The sequence below is a fragment of the Nymphalis io genome, chromosome 14 (assembly GCF_905147045.1).
Source record: "Nymphalis io chromosome 14, ilAglIoxx1.1, whole genome shotgun sequence".
NCBI classification, from domain to species: Eukaryota; Metazoa; Arthropoda; class Insecta; order Lepidoptera; family Nymphalidae; genus Nymphalis; species Nymphalis io.
In genome coordinates, this window is record NC_065901.1 from 8,089,131 (window position 1) to 8,109,686 (window position 20,556).

Below are 20,556 nucleotides of genomic sequence, written 5' to 3' on the forward strand. Positions count from 1 at the left end.
ATGGCGGACATCTGCGAGTGACGTATAAGTTGTTTATGATTATCAATAATTTTCATCAGTGTTGTGACTAAGGATGAAATAAGATTTTACAAAAATAGTTGTAATTAGTGTTATCTCCAAGTAATTTAGGTAAGTTTGCTAATTTTTACTTTCGTGTAACGTCGATTTCTACCTAATTGACATGCTGCTGAGGCAAGTAGAAGAAATTGTAGGCGGACGACTTCATAAGTCATAACTATAACTTTCTTGGATATAGCAAAAAAGATTGTATTTATGGGATTATTTAACAAAGATCTATTATGCAACAAAAGTTAAAATTGGCATTCATGGCCTTAAAATTTTTAACATCTATACTTACAAAAAATCGATCGTTTATATAAAACAAAAATATTTCGGCCGTACATATTTTTAATAAATGTAAGGGATATTAAATTTTAGAATGCTACAAACATTTAAAGTTAGAATCACATAGATACAAAATATATCTATATTTATGATTCTTAAGCCCCTGTGTTTTTTAATTTCCATTCATTTCCTTCATTACTTAAGGCCTATTATATAGATTTCAATAATGTTCAAATAAGTTTGAAGTTTTGTCATTTATATAATTTATCTATCTTTGTGTTATAAAACAGGAGAATACTGAGGAAGTCACTTAATATTTAATAATCTTTTCAATATTCAACTTACTACAATAAATATATTTTTTGCATATGGCATGGCATAATATTATAGGTGGATTGTTTTTTTGATATAAATAGTGGCACATTGACATATTATATATAGCTCTTGACTTCATATTTTCTAGAAAAGTGTATATATTAAAACTATTGCAATATATCTTATAAAAAATCTTTAGTAATATTGCTAACAAGATTGAGCACACAGAAAATTTCAGTTGCATAATATTTGATACAACATGTTACTTATGAATTTAATATTTGTTTTATCTAAAACAAAGTTTCCATACAAAAGATAACATTTATTTTCATTTAAAAATCTAATATTAAATCAAAATATGCAAAACATAATACTTAATGCTGATAGTTTTTACAAAGGTCAAAGATAAAAAGTAAATAATAATAATAATCTCCAGACCGATTTCGGCCACTGCTGCTAATCTCAAGAGAGATTAGCCAACTACGCAGGAGATATTATAGTGCACAAGTGTGTGCACAAACACAGGTGCACTCTCTATTTCCTAACTCTCATAATCTGATGGGACGGCAATCCGACACGACCTGAAAGAGTTCAGGTGCAGGACCAACGGCTTTACATGCTTTCCGAGGCATGGGAGTAAACACACTTCCAACTTCCAAACTCTGGGCTGAGACTGAGAATTTTCTGGCAGAAAAACCCAATAACTTTTTATTGGGAATTGAACCCAGGAACAACCGGGTCTGCGGCCTTACATCAAGCCACTAAACCAACGAGGCAGTTAATAAGTATTATGTTTTTGGATATAATATTTTTTGTAAATTAATATGATGTTAATACCAGTGATCAATTAAAAAATATTCCAGTTTTTTTTGCACTATTTTTAATAAGTAAGGTCCAATATATATTTTTATTTATATTATTTGTTTCACACTGCTTAGGTTGCTTTGAAATATATGAATATCTTCCATTTAGTATGATATACCTAAACAAATAAAAAGATTTATAAAAGTCTCCATTTTATGATACCTGAATAATAAATAAAACAAATCCTTAATTGTTATTAAAACTTTATTGCACATGAAAAATAAATCCACTTGGCACAAAACTTTTACCTCATGATGTTTTGTAATTTTAAGATTATAATTAACTATTTTAACACATTCTTAAATCACAAAAAAATTAATTAAGCTGTTAATACAGATAAAAATAAGCTACAGTAACTGTTTTTAATAGAAATAGGATTATAAAAAATTTGCACTTGAATTATGTTTCATGACACTGTTACTTGGATTGTAACTATAGGCCATTTGGGCCGACAGTTTAAATCAATTCAAAAAAAAAGAAAATCTTTCTGGTCTTTAACATCCAGCCAATTTAACACTTGTAATGTTATACCATATAGTATTTGTTTTTTTTAACTCTATCAACACAGTGTTAATACTTTTTATATATTTTTACTTTTCTATGAAACTGTGATTTACAAATATTAATACATATTCATTAATGCTTAATAGTTATATATTTCTTTGCCTGTAGTAATTAATTTAATTGTCATAATGCTGATAATACAAATATTTATTGTGTCATATTGCCTATTAACTCTGGTCAACATTGTAAAGTTCTTTTTTATACATTAAACTCTTGCAAATAATATAATATTAATTGCACTAAAGAAAATGGTGAAAAAAACTAAAGTATAAATATTTTTATGACATATTAAGTGATTTTTTTTAACATAAAAAGTGTTTACTGCCAGTTATTTATCAATTTTGTTATGTTTTCTGACATGATATTCTTTATAGATATTTTGTAGGTGTATGAATCTCGCATTTAAACATTTATGGCCTTACTATGAACATTACTTAGCGGCCATTTAGTTTCACACAGATTTCTCCCTTTCTTTCATTACTTATTAGACATACAAAAGAAGATGACATATTTTTTAACTAATCTCCCGCTAAACAATGTTTATAAGTAAGCCTGCATTATTAAGTCAGAAGGTTTGCTAATAGTTTGAAACTATACAGCTGTAAACAGTTTCCATGGACAAAATTTTCAGAAACCTAGTGCTAACTAGAAAAGCAATAAGAGATAACTATAATCTTCATTTCGATTATGACATATATCTTGCTTGTTTTCGCGGAGAATGCTCCAGAATGCTGCACATCAATTTATCAGGCATGATCAGTAACCACCAAAATCCGTTCCAAACCATTGATGTCACACTAAAACCTGCTTCGCCAATATGGATTATTGATTGTGGGCTGGACATGTGTGTTTCATGACTGGAGTTGTCCATTAAAAAAAAGGATTTTGTGGAAGGAGTAGATGTCTATATTTCTCCAATAAATAAAACTTTGCTAAGAAGTTCATTTTAACTTATAACAACTTGTCTAATCCAATGTAATTAAGACAGTAGTTTTCAGTGTATATATATTTTATGGTATACTATGTCCATCTTTGTCATTCTTACTAGGACGAACATTTGCCATTTTAATGCCTCTGATTTTCTGTAATCGATCTCCTAATTGGATTTCTTCAATAATTCGTCAATAGCGCAATAAATACATAGTCTTATAGTGCTCGCGATATTTTTACCTAGTTGAAATATTGCAGTTAATAAACAAAATACATTTTCGAAAATAGTAGTGGCTTCTCGATCATTATCTAATTGTTTTTTATTTCACTTAATGACATGTGACAAAGGCTGTAGGTGCGTAAGGTAATCTATGTAATTAAACCCAATCTTTAGCCCATTTCAATCACAGGAGGAGTAAATACGAATAAACACCATTGACATTGAATTGATTGATATTAAGAGTTTAGAACCTGAATAATCTTAAGGTATATTCATTATGGATTCGAGAAATGTTGGCGAAATCGTTATCGAAAGGTTGGAAGTAAAATTAAAGAAGATTTGTTAAGCGAATTTAATAGTGTTGTATTATAAATAAATATATATTGTTCAAAATCTTTGTAATGCGTGCAGCAAATCGCATAGAATATGTAAATCTAAGGTTTGATAATCTTTACTCCTACTTCTATTTGAATAGGCTTAGGTATAATAAGATACAACTCAATAAGACACAATTCCTCAGAACATTCCCCGTGATATGTGCGATAGAGGATGCAGAGTGACCCGACATCTCTACGCAAATCCAAAGGATCAAGCCGGTCGGTAAAAGCTTGATCGTCGATAATTCGAATATGCTCTACGTTGAATGCGGTCAAAGGGAAGAAGCTGGTATGGGGAGCTCCCGCCGTGAAGTGCTGTCTCGCTATGTTGAGAACTCCAAGTTTTTTAGAAGCCAATTTGGCTTTAACTTAAAGTGACTTTTTAGCGGTCAACGCGCAAACTTGAGTCTTATTGGGGTTGAATTGGACCAAGCTTAGTCGGCCTCAGTTTTGATTCCGAAGTCGGTCCCATGTTTTATGTTTGGTTCTGATTAAACATTTTTGTGTTAAGGTTGTTTTTCGTCTTTGTAAAGTTTCCTTTATATCGTGTAAATTCTTCGTGACAATATCTTCCAAATGTATGTGCTTCTCTGTTCTTGTTATAATACTATATAACCGTACCGTAACCGTAACAGCCTGTGAATGTCCCACTGCTGGGCTAAAGGCCTCCTCTCCTCTTTTTGAGGAGAAGGTTTGGAGCTTATTCCACCACGCTACTCCAATGCGGGTTGGTGGAATACACATGTGGCAGAATTTCAGTGAAATTAGACACATGCAGGTTTCCTCACGATGTTTTCCTTCACCGTAAAGCACGAGATGAATTATAATCACAAATTAAGCACATGAAAATTCAGTGGTGCTTGCCCGGGTTTGAACCCACGATCACTGGTTAAGATTCACATGTTTTTTTTTTTTTTTATAGAAAAGGAAGGCGGACGAGCATATGGGCCACCTGATGGTAAGTGGTCACCAACGCTCTTAGACATTGGCATTGTAAGAAATGTCAACCATCGCTTACATATCCAATGCGCCACCAACCTTGGGAACTAAGATTTTATGTCCCTTGTGCCTGTAATTACACTGGCTCACTCACCCTTCAAACCGGAACACAACAATATCAAGTATTGCTGTTTTGCGGTAGAATATCTGATGAGTGGGTGGTACCTACCCAGACGAGCTTGCACAAAGCCCTACCACCAGTAGTTCTTAGTATGTTCTTACCACTGGGCCATCTCGGCTCTTATTATACTATATAACGTGACTTTATTTGTGGGTTTACCTGTTTTCGATATCGTCTTTGACAAATTATATTTTGCTACATAACAAAATAATCTTTTAAATAGCTGATTATCGTTATTTAGAAAATTTTACACTTGAGCATTTCTAACTGTCTGCGTACTATATTATTTTCCACTATACAAAGGTAGTATTTCTACTATACACAGTATAATGTGGCTGAAGAAGTGTTTTAAATAATGAAATAGCATTTTAATATAAATTCAATTTTTGATAAACTATTACCTATTTTACAAATTACAAACGTTTCTTCATACATAGACGATAGAATTAATTATCGCTTGAAAGTTATACGTTTGTAAGGCATACTCGTAGTAGCTTCAAATTGAAGTCTATGCCCATACGTGTTGACGGATGTCGAACAGAACGACGGCGGGCGCGTCCGATGACATCACCCCGTCCTAAGACGCCGTTACTGTTTACACTCCTAATGAGATGGCCAGAACATTGGCAATACATTGGTAGTAGTGAAATAGTCAACCAAATATTAAATGAAATTTCATACTTTATACTCTAACTCGACTCAATCAATGATTTTTTCCTATATACCACGTTATTTTTATCCTACAATCTTTCATATATTCTTACCTACGTCTGAGACTACCTCTAAATTTAATTACGATCGGTTCAGTGGTTTAGTTATTAGGCGACAAACAGACTGAGTTACACACTTTGATTAAAAATAGTAGAAGTGACCGTTCTCTTTAAACGAATACGATATCAGTACCCAGATTCAGCTGTGGGTTATTAATTATGACTTATCGTCCTATTACTTGAAATAAACCTTACGATAATGTTTAAAACAAAATATACTTGCTTATTGTTGGAAAAATATGGTTTTTAAATTTCAAAAATGGGTAGAAACTGTACATTATTACAGTTATTAAATTGTTATTGAATAAGGTTTTTTTTACCTTCGTTTATAATTGTACGAACACTTTGTATACATAACAAGCGTTCGTGAAGAGATTGTTTACTTGACTATATGTTTGAATGGAGGGCATTTTGTCAGCCAGCTTCGTGGACTCGGTCACGGGGCATTGTGACTGGAACACTACCGTACACCGGATTCCTCTCACGCTCCAGTTGTCACAAATACCACTAATTGTATTGCGTTTTTTCATCGCACGGATGTGCTTATTGTGTTAACACGAGTGCACTTTACGTTATTTGTAAAATTACTGATTTTTAACTCTTAAATTATTAAATAAACTTTAGAAACGAAGGTGACTATCTAAAATTGTTTTGCTCGATATCTTGAAAACAAAATAACCGGAAATATACTAAAAGAGATGTAATAACTCCGATGAGGTTTATTTCTCTGGTTTAATAACTATGGTTTTGTATTGGTTTTTAATGCTCATAAAATATCGATAACTAACGAAAAAAGTCTTAAGAAGTTTCTTTATATGTTTTAAAATTTTTATTAAACAATCAATTTTGAGATTAAGCAGTATGAATTTTAAAATCATTGAGTAAATATTTCTTAATGATGATAAATAATTACAGAAAGAATATAATGTTTGCGTAACACGTTGACTAATTAGGAAATTTAACTGGACAAGTTGATCACGCCGGCTAACCACAACGGCGACGGTCCCCTCCGAGTTCCGACAGTTTGTGATTGACGATCACCTCGACCGCACGTTGCGGCGCTGAATCATGTTCATTTAGCGAATAATTTGTATTTTTATGGTCTTTGCAGAAATTGCAAGACTTCGTCTCTCTTTTTTAGCATTAGTCGCCACGTTGTTATTGTAAATAAACAAAGGCGCCACCCGCGCACGGTTGACTCACTTATTAACATCGTCAAGTGTGTAAACAAGACAGAATAATTATTTTTTTTATACGAAACTGTCGTAATGATTAAATTTACATCTTTTTGTAATCATGTGTACATTGATTGACTGTGTGTTGTCGTGTTAGTGATATGTTGAAGAAGCCGAGAAAGAATTAAAAGTAATTTATTGGATTATTATAAAACTATGGTAGGCAATTTTTAAATTAATTTACTCGTATGCTTGTTTAGATTTAGTACGTATCCACCTAGCTTACCTAACTAACTTGCGAATATTCTATTCTCGGAAAAAAATCAATACTCTCAATTTAAAGTTAAAACGGTGCATGCCCCGCAGCTTAAAATAAACCATATGGCTACCTACTGAATAATGTTCTCTTTCTTGTCTAGCAATAATCTTGATTCTCGACGACGCGACAACATAAAACATATACGTACATTAAGTGAGATTGATTTTTCATTTCAAAATATCATTATAGTTTAATTATATTGTCTTGATATAAACATTAGTAGAGAAGTGTAACTCTGTTCAAATTCAAACTAGCAAAATTGTGTTTTGAAGCATTATACTTTTTTATTAAACCTCTCTGATTTACTAGTTTTTCCAAACTGACAATTTACATTTATTCATAATTGATATGTTATGTTTATGACGGTAATGAAACCTTTACATAATATCCTTAAACATTTTTACTATATTCCTCGATAGAACCATATTTATTGACATAATAAATAACAATAATATTGAGACATATTACAAATTAACACATTATGTGAGGCCAGTTCAAAACAGTATTATTTCCCAAAGTTATAAAAACTTCCTTTAAAGTTTTTATAACTTTGCAACAATCATTAATAACCATATAATATAAATAATCATTTAATCAAACAGGTCTTCGAATTGTTCCAATTTCCGATTTACTCATTATTATGTTGATCAGGTTTGTATTTTCTAATACTTAGGTTATTCATTATCAATGAAAAAACAAATAAACCAAGTTATTATTTTCATATTAAATGTACGTGATTTAATAAAATATATATATATTAAAAACTCATTAAGTACTATTTAAAGGGTATTAAATGATCTTTTTTTTAATACCACATGCAATCCATACATAAATTGTTTTGATTAATTGAACACCAAAAAAATCTCCTACTACTTAACCCGATAAACTAAATACACTAAAAAGGTTGTAATATTAAGTGTGGAATTCTGCTGATCTTGTATGTGTGTGGCGTCGCAATCATACAAGGCCATGATATGACCGCCTTGTTTGTAAATTGTGATGTACGTAGGTTTTATGACTCATCGACTCATCCTATTACCATCTTAAATTAGAGTACGAAACGATCAAAATGGTATCAATGCACTTTAGTTAATTGCTTTAAACCACATATAATTTTGAATATGTAACTTTAAGAACACTTTATTCAATACATTTGTGATACGTTCATCGCTTCGTAAGAATTGTACTCTCTTACCTTGTCGGAATGTATACAATTTTAAACTAGCTTTGTATTTAAGTAGGATTACTTACAAAGAGATATTCCATGTTTAATGTACGTAGGAAGTACAGAGACTTGTATTTTCCTTTTATAAATATGACCGTGGATGGAAGGAAGCTGTTTTCTTAAGGTCGGCTTAATTTACTTTATAATTTAGCGTTTTAATAAAATTATTTTCAACGGAAATTAAACGATTTACTAATTGTTTGATACTATTGCAATCAATATATTGTTATTTTATATATTTTTTTAATTGATTTGTAGCAATGTGGCTTGCAATGTTGAAAATATGTATCGAGAAATCGTTATTACCGTTAATATGGTTACAATAATTATTTATTTCCGACAAAACATTATACAGTAGAATAATTATGATGTTTAATATCATGTATGTTCGAAAATTGGATTAAATTAAAGTAAAACAAAGACAACTTAGAATAAATCTGTCGAAAATAGCTTTCACATTCGATACTAGTTAAAATAATTACAAAATACAAAACGAAAACAAAAAAAAAAAATGAAAACGTTATGAAAAACGTGTTCAAGAAGTTGAAAAACTAGTTTTAATCCTAAATAGGAATAGCTTTGGATTATTTGAATACTATTATCCGAAATACCTTTCGTACTACCGATACACAAAATAGTAATTGTTTTAACATTTAAAACTGAGCACCGGTTTCATACACTGTTAATATAAACAATATAACTACCTTCTAGTTCCGGATCGGCTCGTAATATAAAAGTCAATTGTAAACATTGCAAAGTTAACGTATACCGATATGAAATATCCAGTCGCGGCTGTTGGAAATTTGAAAGTGTTTATGTGCTTCGAAAAGTACGTAAAGCCCTGGGCCTGCGCCCAATATTTCCCCGATTGCCGACCTATCGGATTATTAGCGTGAAGCAAAGAGACTGCAGCTGTGCTTTACACACTTCTTCACCATAACATCCCTTGCACATTTGCTAATTTCCGTTGAGAATCACATGAAATTATTATTAAAAATGAATTAAAGATAATATAGATATCTAAACACTTACAAACCATTTAATACGTTGCCTAATTCCGTAGAGATTTTAAAGCTTTTGTCAAGTATTTTATGTACTTAAATTTCAATAATCTTTTAATAGAATTTCTTACAATATGAAACCGGAATTCGAATGACAAAATGAAAGAGAAGGTAGTGAAAGAACGAACATAATTATAATCAACTTCCGCTATTTTTAATAAAGCTGATTTTATTATTTGAGTATAAAAAATAGTTTCGTTATAATCGTTTCTTTCTTAACATTGTATTATTTTACGCCTTTCAAGGTGACTGAGAGTAACCAAATTTGCTCATTTGCCAATTAGCTACCATTACAGTTCCGCATGCGTGAATAAGCTAACACAATTCACCAAAGAAGCTGCCGCTGGTCGCGAAATCCGCGAAATCAGCAAGTGTTTGTGATTATAATTGGCCTGTGTGTTTACTAGTATAGCTAAATATATGATTGATTAAATACCTATACAAAATATTTGGCGAGTGGAAATATCGATGATTAGTCAAGATCACATCATAAACAAACTTAGTAAAATTGGCACTCGATACACTAGGAGGTGGTCGTAATACGTATAGAGGATGAAATGAAAGTGAAACGTGCGCGTGGTAGAGTGGTCGTTCAACTCGGCACGCGCCTGCATCCCCGCGCGGTTTCTTTGCTCGTAGTTATGATTTCAATGCAACTTGTCGGGCTACTCTAGGGATGTCCAAAAGAGAAATTATTTATTTAAATATTGACATTTTAAATTAATCAGAAATTTACAATATTTTTTAATTTTATATGTATTAGAAGACTTAACAGGCAACCAAAAATATCTAATATTCAATCAATAATGCAATAATGAATTATTTATTAAATATAATAACCAGAAAAATCTTCTTATTTAGCACCTGTCTTATTAATAACACATTGCATATTGCAGATGAACTGCATATGTCTTCATAGTTTCTTATAATTTATTTTTTATTTTATCCTTGATTTCCACTCTTGCGACACGAAAACAATTAAGTGTATTTGATATAAAATTCGCTTTATCAATACAATTAATGTCTGCATTTGACCATGAGGTGTCGTTTAATAGCGTGATAAAAACAAGTTATCGTTTTGGTATGTAGAAAACATTGTATTGGCGTGCAAGCGGCGCCGACGCTGGTAGCCACGCATGCGGCAAAAACTGGCTAATCGCCGGCCCGTCGTCGGCTTACGCAACGTCTCATAAATATACTCGAATTCGGGCTAGCTCATGTGAAAAGTTACCATATCCGTTCCATTGTTATTATGTATTTCCATATTTATATAACAAACATACTTATATTTCTATCATTTACAATAAAATTATCTGTCTAATATTAAAATTCTGTATCACATAAAATGCACAACACTAATCAAATACTCAAATTGTTAATGTAAAAGTATTTTCGTAAAAGTATACACTCCACAACCCCGATAAGTTAGGCTCATTTTTGCATACAATAAAGGTTTGAAGATTTATATCACCTCGTTAGGAGTGAAAGTAGACAAAATGTAAATTTTCAATTTCTATAAAGGAGTTCATGTGCCAAGATCTATATTATATTGCTTTGAGGCATTTGAGTTCATCTTTAAAAAAAAAGTTTGTCTCGATGATATTAACGGTTTAATGCATATTTGCCGGGTAGGCAACCGCTTATGTAAATACGAATAACGATAAAATAAAGGGCCGTATCTTATTAATTTGACGACATTATTATAGACACATGTTTTAAATAATCACAATCTACTTGTTTATTTGCGCATTGCGGTGTGGTGTGGGAAGTTGGCAGTAAACTAATATGCGTTCCCGTCCACTCGACACGGTGTAGCAATATTGCGTTACAAATACGAGCGTATTAGTCTCTTCGTAGATAAACAGTTCTTATATATTATATACCTACTGCACTACAATTTCTTAACTTTAATTTATTCACTTTTAGTTATAACGTATAACGTTTGAGTCGTTTCACGAACAGCGATGTAAAACCATTTTATTCCTTATAAATAAATCGCTAATCTTTAACTCTCGCGTTGTTTGTTTACATAAGTAGTAAAAACGATTTTCCTGTTATTGTAAACGTTTATATAAATTACTTCACAGAAGCGTAATAGAAGTAGAATCACGATACTCGACACGCTCCGCCGGTTATACATATTATGTACATTCGCATGTTCTATATTATTGGCGGGAGAATGAGAGTGATTCAGCGGGCCACTCCTACATAACCCGTATAAATAATATTCGGCTTTGTTTCATTTGTCACAGTTTGTGACGTATATTTGCAAATTAGACCTTGTACGTTTTGTTAAATGATTCAGTATCGTGACCCGAGACAATGTAATGTGAAACTATAACATAAGTTCTTTTAAATTTTGGTAATCCGATCAATCTCAGTGTTTTATAAATATTTCAAGATGATTTGATTTATATTATCTTATTATTAAAATCGATCGAGTAATGTTTGGTTTGAAGTGTACGTTTCTTTCTTATAATAATATTAATAAAATAATCGATGTGTCGGCGGAAAAGCAATCCAAAGAAATCTTATATATGTATTATGGATGCTATTGTTTAAAATCTTATATATTTTGTGGTTGTCGTAATATAACTAGTACATTATATTCTTAACCGATGTTTTTAAAATTTGTTATACTTATTCTCATTACCTAATGAGAAATACATTGGTCTCAGACACTCTAGTTCGTGAACGTAACGCGATATTGACGGGGTTTCAATATGTTTGCTTTGTATATACAAAGTATTAAATTACAATTTTAGCATACAAGTATACAATATATCGCCAATTTCTGATAATTTTCTTACATTTTATATTATATTCAGACAACATCTTAGATTTTCTCATGGTCGACTAACTGAAAGTATGACGAATGGTATATATATAGTACACGAACACGTCAACCTGGAACCGATAACTCTTAACAGAGTTCCTCTCGAAGTTGTTCAGGAGTATGCGTACCTTGGGCAAACTTTACTGTTGGGTCGAAACAACTTTGAGGAGGAGATACGTAAAAAAGTACAGCTGGGCTGGGCAGCGAATAGGAAACTTTATCAAGTCTTTTCGTCACGGATACCGCAATGCTTAAATACAAAAGTCTTCAACGAGTGCGTGTTATCAGTTATGACCTACAAGGCCGAGACGTGGACACTGGCAGTGCGTTTGGTCCACCATTTTAAGGTCGCTCAGCGAGCTATGGAGAGGGCTATGCTTGAAGTTTCTCTGAAGGATCAAAATGTGATGATCCGACAGAGAACCAAAATTATCGACATAGCCTTAAGGATTAGTTAGCGGAAGTGGCAGTGGACTGGTCACACATGTCGTAGAACCGATAAACGTTGGAGTAGACATGTTTTGGAGTGAAGACCACGCCTTAGCAAACTTAGCGTAGGACGCTTTCCTGCTAGGGGGAGTGACGACTTACGCAAAGAGGCTGGCAGCGGATGGAAATTGAAAGCTGAAGATCGAGCTCAGCGGTATCATTGAAGAAATCTTTGTCCAGCAGTGAAATGAGTGAAACAGATGGAAAAGGGTTGATGATGATATACATATTTCTTGTTAGGGCGGATATCTGCTGTCAGAGATCTTTACAATCAGGTCATATTTGCTCGTCTGCCTTCCTGTTATTAAGAAAAAAAACTTTCGTCCAGACGCAACTAACAGTTGTTATTTTTACTTCTTTATATAAATTTTATTATTATCAACAAAAATGCATTTCCTTACGGTACGGCTGATTTATTTCGGGATGAGCCCACAGTATGACAAGTAAAGGAATGAGGTTAAGAAAACTCAAGCGATATTAAAACAAAATAATTTTTCAATGTAAAATTAGTTTCAAATATGCAATATCCATTATTTTGTTGTATATTGTAAATTTTTTATTAATTTCAAATTTGTTACGAATTATTCATTATACGAATAATAAAACATATGATTTGGCTAATAAAGTGGACGCAAAATAAAAAAAAGACCTAATATGTATTGTGAAGAAAATACTTAATATTATTTTTGTTGTTATATTTAAAGTAAACAATTTTTGTAAACAGATAATGAGGTGCCCGTGAAGGGAGGTGCTACCGTCTCCAGATATGAATTCGGACGTTCATCGTCACCAAGCTCATCCGCCGTTGGCGCAGGTACATACCCTTTTTACAATTTTGTTCAGAATATTATTACTCGAAAATCATTTGAAATTGAATTGGTAGATAAATATTATTTTCTTTTTCGACCAATTTATTAACGACGTTTAAAGGTATATAAGTATAAAATATATATAGGTATATAACATAATTATAGGTATACTTAATCTTACCTTATTGCGTTATCGTAATTTATAATAAGTCACGTGTAGAACCGAGTCGCTTGTATGGCAAACAAGAGAATGATTGTGTCGCATTCCTTCTCTGGTATCCCACAATAAAGCAATGGAATGTATTAATGATAATACGTACCATACGTTTGCTAATAAAAACTACCTCCTAAACTTGTACCCTTATTGATCAATATTTGTGCTTTTTAAGATATATTAATATGTGATATAGATGAATATCTACTTATAGTATATACAATTCTGACGTATATAATAATTAATCACTATGGTGCGATGAACGTAAATCAAAATTATAATTGGATCAAAAGAATTAAAGATTTGTGAGAATTTAAATAATAAGAAAATTTTTGTAGACAAAAGTCGCCAACCATATCGCTTTGAGTGTTGAGTACTTGCATCGCAATAATCTGGCGTCCGGCCAAGTTCAGTTTTCAATGGATCGTTAACTTTGTCTTGTCACAGAAAACATTAAAAGCAACATAAATCTTTTCCATTGTAGTGATTACTATGAAGGAAACATTTCTGCTAGATAACCTTGAAAATTAAAGCAAGTTTTCAACTCATTATAGTGAATGAACGACGCATATTGCATTTCCTCATTTATATATACTTATTGTCTTTTTCATTGATTTAAATTGATTTAAGCAAGTGAATCTTACTCAGCGATGACTAAGCTTAATATATTGTGACTTTAACGTAACTGTTATTTTGTTATGTACCATTATATTTATTTAATAAATATTCATGGGCTATATTCAGTGTTTTTTTTTTGCAAACGTGTAAGAAGCTAGTTGTAAACTCGTTAAAATTATATATTAGACACGACGGGAGGTTCATAAAAGCGGAAGCAGAATCAATAGGTTGTAATTAATATAAAATTACGAAAGTATTTGCTGTTTTCAATGTTATTACTCTCAAATTCATACATTATGTAGGTTACAAAAATAACTCTTCGAGCCTCTCAAATGTTTTGTGGAACATGTGGAAGATTTAAATCCTAAATCTTCTCCTCAAAAATGAGAAACGACCTAAGCCCAGCAGTGGGACATTTACAGGGTATTACTGACTTAAAATCCACAAATCGATCAATAGCTTGACTTCATGTAGTGCAAAAAATTTTCGTCACTATAACACCTTTTTCAATCAACAAAAAGTCGTTAGAGACTAAAACTGTGCTATTGGGTTAGTGAATAACCCTTTTGCACTCGTAATTGTATAAGGCAACATTTTAACGTTTTTCTTTTGAACTGGCGTGTTGTCTTGCAGAAGCACTGAACACTTGGACAATTTTTATAGTATTTTTTTACTTGATGAGTCTCACTGTCGCTATAGAAAGTACATAGTGCCATTTTTTATAGTCAATTAACAAAATTCCTTCATAGTCTGAAAACTGATTCTGACACTTTAAATTTATTGGTACTTTCGTATCTCCTTTTGTCTCATTACATGGACTTATTTATTAATTTAGACAAGTGACAATCTTTTGAATCGGCGTAGGATAATCTTACTAAACATTTCTAAATTGCTTAGACGCCTTACATTGCTGATGCAGCGTGAGCATTCTCGGCCCGCATCTTGTATTGACTTTTATCGTGCCAAGATTATAATGGAAAACCCCCCCAAAATGTAGTTTAGTTAGGTAGACATTTTTTCGATTATTTACGATGTCTGATGTGTTGGATCTGTATCACTCGTTCATGGCGAGGGTAGTTTTCAATTGACTCTCGAACTTGTTCAAATAATCAATGCCACTTGTAAATAACGGTTTTACCGGGACAGTGGTACACTGTGCTTTTGTTTTTTCCATTGTGGCAGCTTTCTTCCGATTCCTGTTTGATGAATGATTATCACTTCATCACTCATCAAACAAGGCGATTTGGTAATAATTATTATCTATGAATACGTCGTAATTCCACGACGTATTTATTTACTATTACCAACCAACCACTTTTTACCAACTTTTTATGAATTTCTATCAAGTAGGTAAATATTCATACCCTTCCATTTGAGGTCCATATTGTATAAAACGAACTAGCCAAAACTATAATTATAATATAAATAAAGTTTTTTAGTGATAAAGAAAAACATTTTAAAGATTCTCACAACTATTTGAACCATTGCCTACAAAATAGTTATTTGCACACGTGTTCCAGCACGGTGTGCACAGCACGCAGAGCGTTGGTCCGTGCGGGTGGTACTCCGCATCCGCCACCCCGGCGCCTACTGCACCCGCACGTCTCAAGCGGGCGCAACCACCCCACCAGCTACCGGTAAATTCACATTGCTAATTTTATTCATACAGAAAGTGTTTATTTTATATAGCAGTCATAAACTCGTAAGTTGGTTATCGCTAACCCGATAACAAAACTATAAGTATAGAATTTTCTAAATGTCTACATAAAGCTGTCGTTGCCTTATTATATATGCTTTATTGCAATTTTCTGTAGATAGATAGATGTAGATAATTTTTTTATATATTTGATTTGCTTATTATTTGTTTTTCTAAAAAAAATATTCCCAAGATTAAGACAATTCATGTCTGTCATGTATATATTGTCTGTCTGTCGTTTTTAGTTTTGTTATCTTTTCATAAACTTCATGCGAACTGGAGCTGTTCGTAGAAATATTTTTCGCATTCGTAAATCTCGTTATATCGTTACGTAAATAACTATTCATTATCATATTCATTTTTCATATGGTTTGTTTTGTTATGTTTTTTAACCGACTGCAAAAAAATAGGAGAATTTATAGTATTATGATTATATAGACGCGTATGATTATAGGTCTAAAATTTTACAAGGGTTTTTCATCGAGACAGTTTTGTAATCCATATTCAAATATAAAAAAAATAATTTAATGAAAACCAACCAACTGGACGTTGTTTTATTGGAATTAGGTAGTTATTGTTGTTACAACTTGTAAGATACGGTTTTGTCTATTGACTGATGATAAATTAATTGAGTTACAATAACATTATTCATATAATGTTTGTTGTTTATTAATTTGAGATATTTTATACGCCACTTTTGTCAGAGATAAATAAAATTTAATTTCTTTTTTGCCGTTTATATTATTTTAAATATTTCCTATCAATTTTTAATCATTTCTTTATTTTCACGCGTCACAAATTATATTTACATAGAATACTCTTTAGAAGTTTACGTGTATATTATTTGAACGAACAATAGGAAAAAAGATAAAAATGAGAAAGATAATATAATACAAAAACGAAAAATTAATGTAAATATTAAATCATATTTCTTTAATATGTATATATAGTGCAACCTCGATATAACTAAACTCAAGGGAATTAAAACAATTTCATTGTACCAAGTAATTTGTTACAATGAGGTTTGTTGTATAGAGGTTAGGTTGGATTACGATTCGTTTTAACGAGGTAAAAAAACTTGTTTATTAACCTCAACATTACGTAGATGCTCATCTGCTTACCCTGTTAAAACGAACGATATCATCTAATAAATAAGAACAAACTTTAATTAAAATAGAGTATTTTTTTATTTGTCTTACGAATAATTTAACGTGTCTGAACCTCTCGAGATATGAATTACTATTGTAGAATTAACTGGGAATAATTGATAGGAAACTTTATGTAAAGGTTGAAAGAAATCTTTAAATAGAGGTCAACAATAACTATTCACGTGTATAAATATCTTATTAGTTATAAGTAACATGTTGTTTCATAAAACGTACCTGCTCATTGCTCTTTGTATGGATATTGTCAGTCGATACAGTTGTCTTCCTATAATGTTTAAGTGCGGCGGGGGAGTCAGCGGAAGCAATGGTCCTCACGCGCCGCTCTCGCCCACAACGTTACAAAATTCTGTTCAACATAACGTAAGTCAATTTTCGATGTTTAATTTAATTTCCGAGCTATAATTATATGTTTAATGATAAGTTCTTTTTTTCGAAACAAACTCCATCCAGTATAAATCATTGCAATTAATTTAGAATATATGGATACAAGGACAAGAAAATGATTATAATAATGATACGTTAAACAATACGTGTGTATCGAGCGAGCGTTGTTCGCAGAACGTGATGTCGTCGTCGGTGCGCGCGGCGGCGCCCGGCGCGCCCGCACCCGCGCCCATGCACACCTCGCAAACCAGCGCCGGTGAGCTCACACACTACTAGCGGACGATAATTATATATATATATATATATATATATATATATATATATATAGTAGAATGTCCAACTTAAAAAAATATAAACTTTATTATTACAACAACAACAAAAATATCAGCCTGTTAATGTCCCACTGCTGGTTTAAGGCCTCCTCTCCCTTATGAGGAAAAGGTTTGGAGCTTATTCCACCACGCTGCTCCAATGCGGGTTGGTAAAATACACACGTGACAGAATTTCAATAAAATTAGACACATGCAGGTTTCCTCACGATGTTTTCCTTCACCTTCAAATACGAGATGAATTATAACCACAAATTAAGCACATGAAAATTCAGTGGTGCTTGCCCGGGCTTGAACCCACGATTATCGGTTAAGATTCACGTGGCGTTCTAACCACTAGGCCATCTCGGCGTGTGAATAAAGAAAAATAAATCTTAACTTTATTATTATCATTAGTAGTTAATGAGCGTTACCTCTTAAAGTGATTATTTATTATTAAAACAATATAAGTGACCCTCCATAAAGCTAACGTGTTTAAACTTTGACTTTTGGATCTCGTTTTCAAACATGATACTATGATACCGTAACGAGGCATATACCAACCATGTAGAAATTGATCTCCATCTTGACGTTGGTGATGGAGAGCAGCGATTTAACATAGACATATAAGTTGTTTATTTTATTGATCCGTGACGAACATTGTAGTTAAAAAAGGCCGGTATGTTCAGATGTTAAACATCAACCGATGTGCGCTATTCAAATGAATTTGAAACGGTTTTAAATGCATCACAAGCTTGAAACATAAATAATTCATGATAATGATTATACACTGACACGCTGACACGTGATTAGCGATACTTCTAGAATGTTTATTGTCGCAGGATCGCTTTATCTTTAACCTATTTAAATTAGGATGTATCCCCCTTTGTATCCCCCGTACGTTTATTATCTTCGCGCATTCTGTACAATTTACACAACACTTGGTGAGGATTCTTTTACTATAGTGCATAAAATATTTGGTTTTAATATTTAAATATTAATGTTAGCTTTTATGTAAGTATAAAATTATACATCTCATGATTGATTAGGATTATTAAATTAAATATATATATTTTTAAGTTGGTTTCAAAGCTAAAAGAGAAAACATAGACCAACGAATGTCGTCTTCCAACGTCACTTGCAAATCAAGTTACCCTCATTAAAATAATAAATAATTATTATTGTTACATTAAAATGTAGTCCCAAATGTCCTATCTAATTTGAATTATGCAAATTATCCATTACGTCTCATCACAATGAGTTGTGTAATTCTGATATAAAAACAAACAAATTATTCACGTGTGTGATTGTAATTTCTATACTCATTCATAAAAAATTTTTGAATGAAAACTAAACTTTAATACGCCTCTAGATCCAAAATGCCAATTAATTCGTATTTAATAATCCTTATTATATCCTCTAGAGTAATTTATAAAATTCGTAGTTCTTTTTTGCTTCGAAATTTAAAATCAATATTTTTTCTTATTAATAGTCATATTTATGTGTAATATTTTTTTATTGTTTGTGTTGTGCACGTATTATCGTCGATCTTAATGACATTTGTTTGTATGTCCACAGTGGTTCCTAAGGGACCGAGTGACGTCCTTGTGAACTCGTCTGGTCAAAATCCACCGCCCGCAGCCAACAGGCTTATCAACATGACGCAGTGGCCGTAAGTTGATGATTTCTACTGTTATTTAATGATAAGTTTATTGTAATTGCTCGTCAAAAACAATTACATTTAAAATAAATTATATAGAAAAGCTATTTATTCCTAGTGCGAGGCTAAGGCTAGGCGTTGATTTCTGTATATGTTATAGATCATCTCTTCTAATTGAAATTTTTATAATTATTTGCTCATAACTTTATCATCAAGTAATACGAACATGATCCGCCACTGTGCCAAATTACATCAGTATCCATTCAGCCATTTCGGCGTGAACATATGACAAAAAAATCTACCACACCAAGGGCCACCGGGTTTGGTCAGTCGTAACAATCGCTCAAATACATTGACAAAAAAATATTAACCATCCGATACGTTAGGAACTTAGATGTTACGTCTTTTATTCCTGTAGCTCACTCACCCTTCAAACCGAAACACAACAATAATAAATAGTTTTGACATTAGTAAGATATTCTTTTAATAAAAGCGAGTCTTCTATTATGATATATCTTTTTACTTAACTTGTTCCGTTATCTATACAATCAGTTTATCATAATATAATTATCGTATATCGATAAAAAATTGTATTAAATTTTTATTCAATTTTCGTTAATCAGAGTACTCGTGTCAAAGATGAGAGACGCGAAAAGTGTTAATCGTGATAACATATCGCTTATCTCAGGCGTTGTCTCGTTAGCATAGTTCGGTTCTATTGAGTTATGGAGACGGAGAGTGACTGTGAAAAGATTAACTCGGAATCCGGTTCGCCGTTAATTAATTACGCTGACTTTAAGTAATTATTTCTTTATATTATGTTATCATTTCGTCCGTTTGTAACATTCGTTTGGCAATCACGGTAACTTTCTAGAGAAGTCGGTTTAGTAACGATAAGATTGTGTTGCGTCGTAGACAACGGTTGCAAAATAATATGTATACAATAATCAAGTGTTTTCAACATTAAAATTTTTAAAGAACATTTTAAATTTCGTACAACTTTTGATAATAATTAATTATATATTATTTCATAAACTAATGCAATCTTTAAATATTAATATAAACTGTTCCGACCGAAGCCTTGAACCGAC

The 20,556-nt window shown here is 32.0% G+C and overlaps 2 protein-coding genes across 3 annotated transcripts in view; one reads left to right on the top strand and one right to left on the bottom strand.

The window, feature by feature from the left end:
- The window catches only part of LOC126773166 (cytochrome c oxidase assembly protein COX16 homolog, mitochondrial), a 141,071-nt gene that overhangs the window by 4,424 nt on the left and 116,091 nt on the right, over window positions 1–20,556 (bottom strand). The gene's annotated exons all lie outside the window — the stretch shown is intronic.
- The window catches only part of LOC126773159 (tyrosine-protein kinase CSK), a 27,292-nt gene continuing 6,736 nt past the window's right edge, over window positions 1–20,556 (top strand). Inside the window, exons 1-6 of one of the 2 annotated variants that reach the window (XM_050493802.1) lie at window positions 1–129; window positions 13,335–13,424; window positions 15,772–15,888; window positions 17,393–17,473; window positions 17,672–17,753; window positions 19,384–19,477. In XM_050493802.1, coding sequence (XP_050349759.1) covers window positions 13,377–13,424; window positions 15,772–15,888; window positions 17,393–17,473; window positions 17,672–17,753; window positions 19,384–19,477 — 422 coding nt within the window. In that variant the 5' untranslated portion in view covers window positions 1–129; window positions 13,335–13,376. Of the gene's footprint in view, window positions 130–6,524; window positions 6,900–13,334; window positions 13,425–15,771; window positions 15,889–17,392; window positions 17,474–17,671; window positions 17,754–19,383; window positions 19,478–20,556 lie in introns of those variants that run through there. The other variant, XM_050493801.1, reaches the window with a different exon arrangement.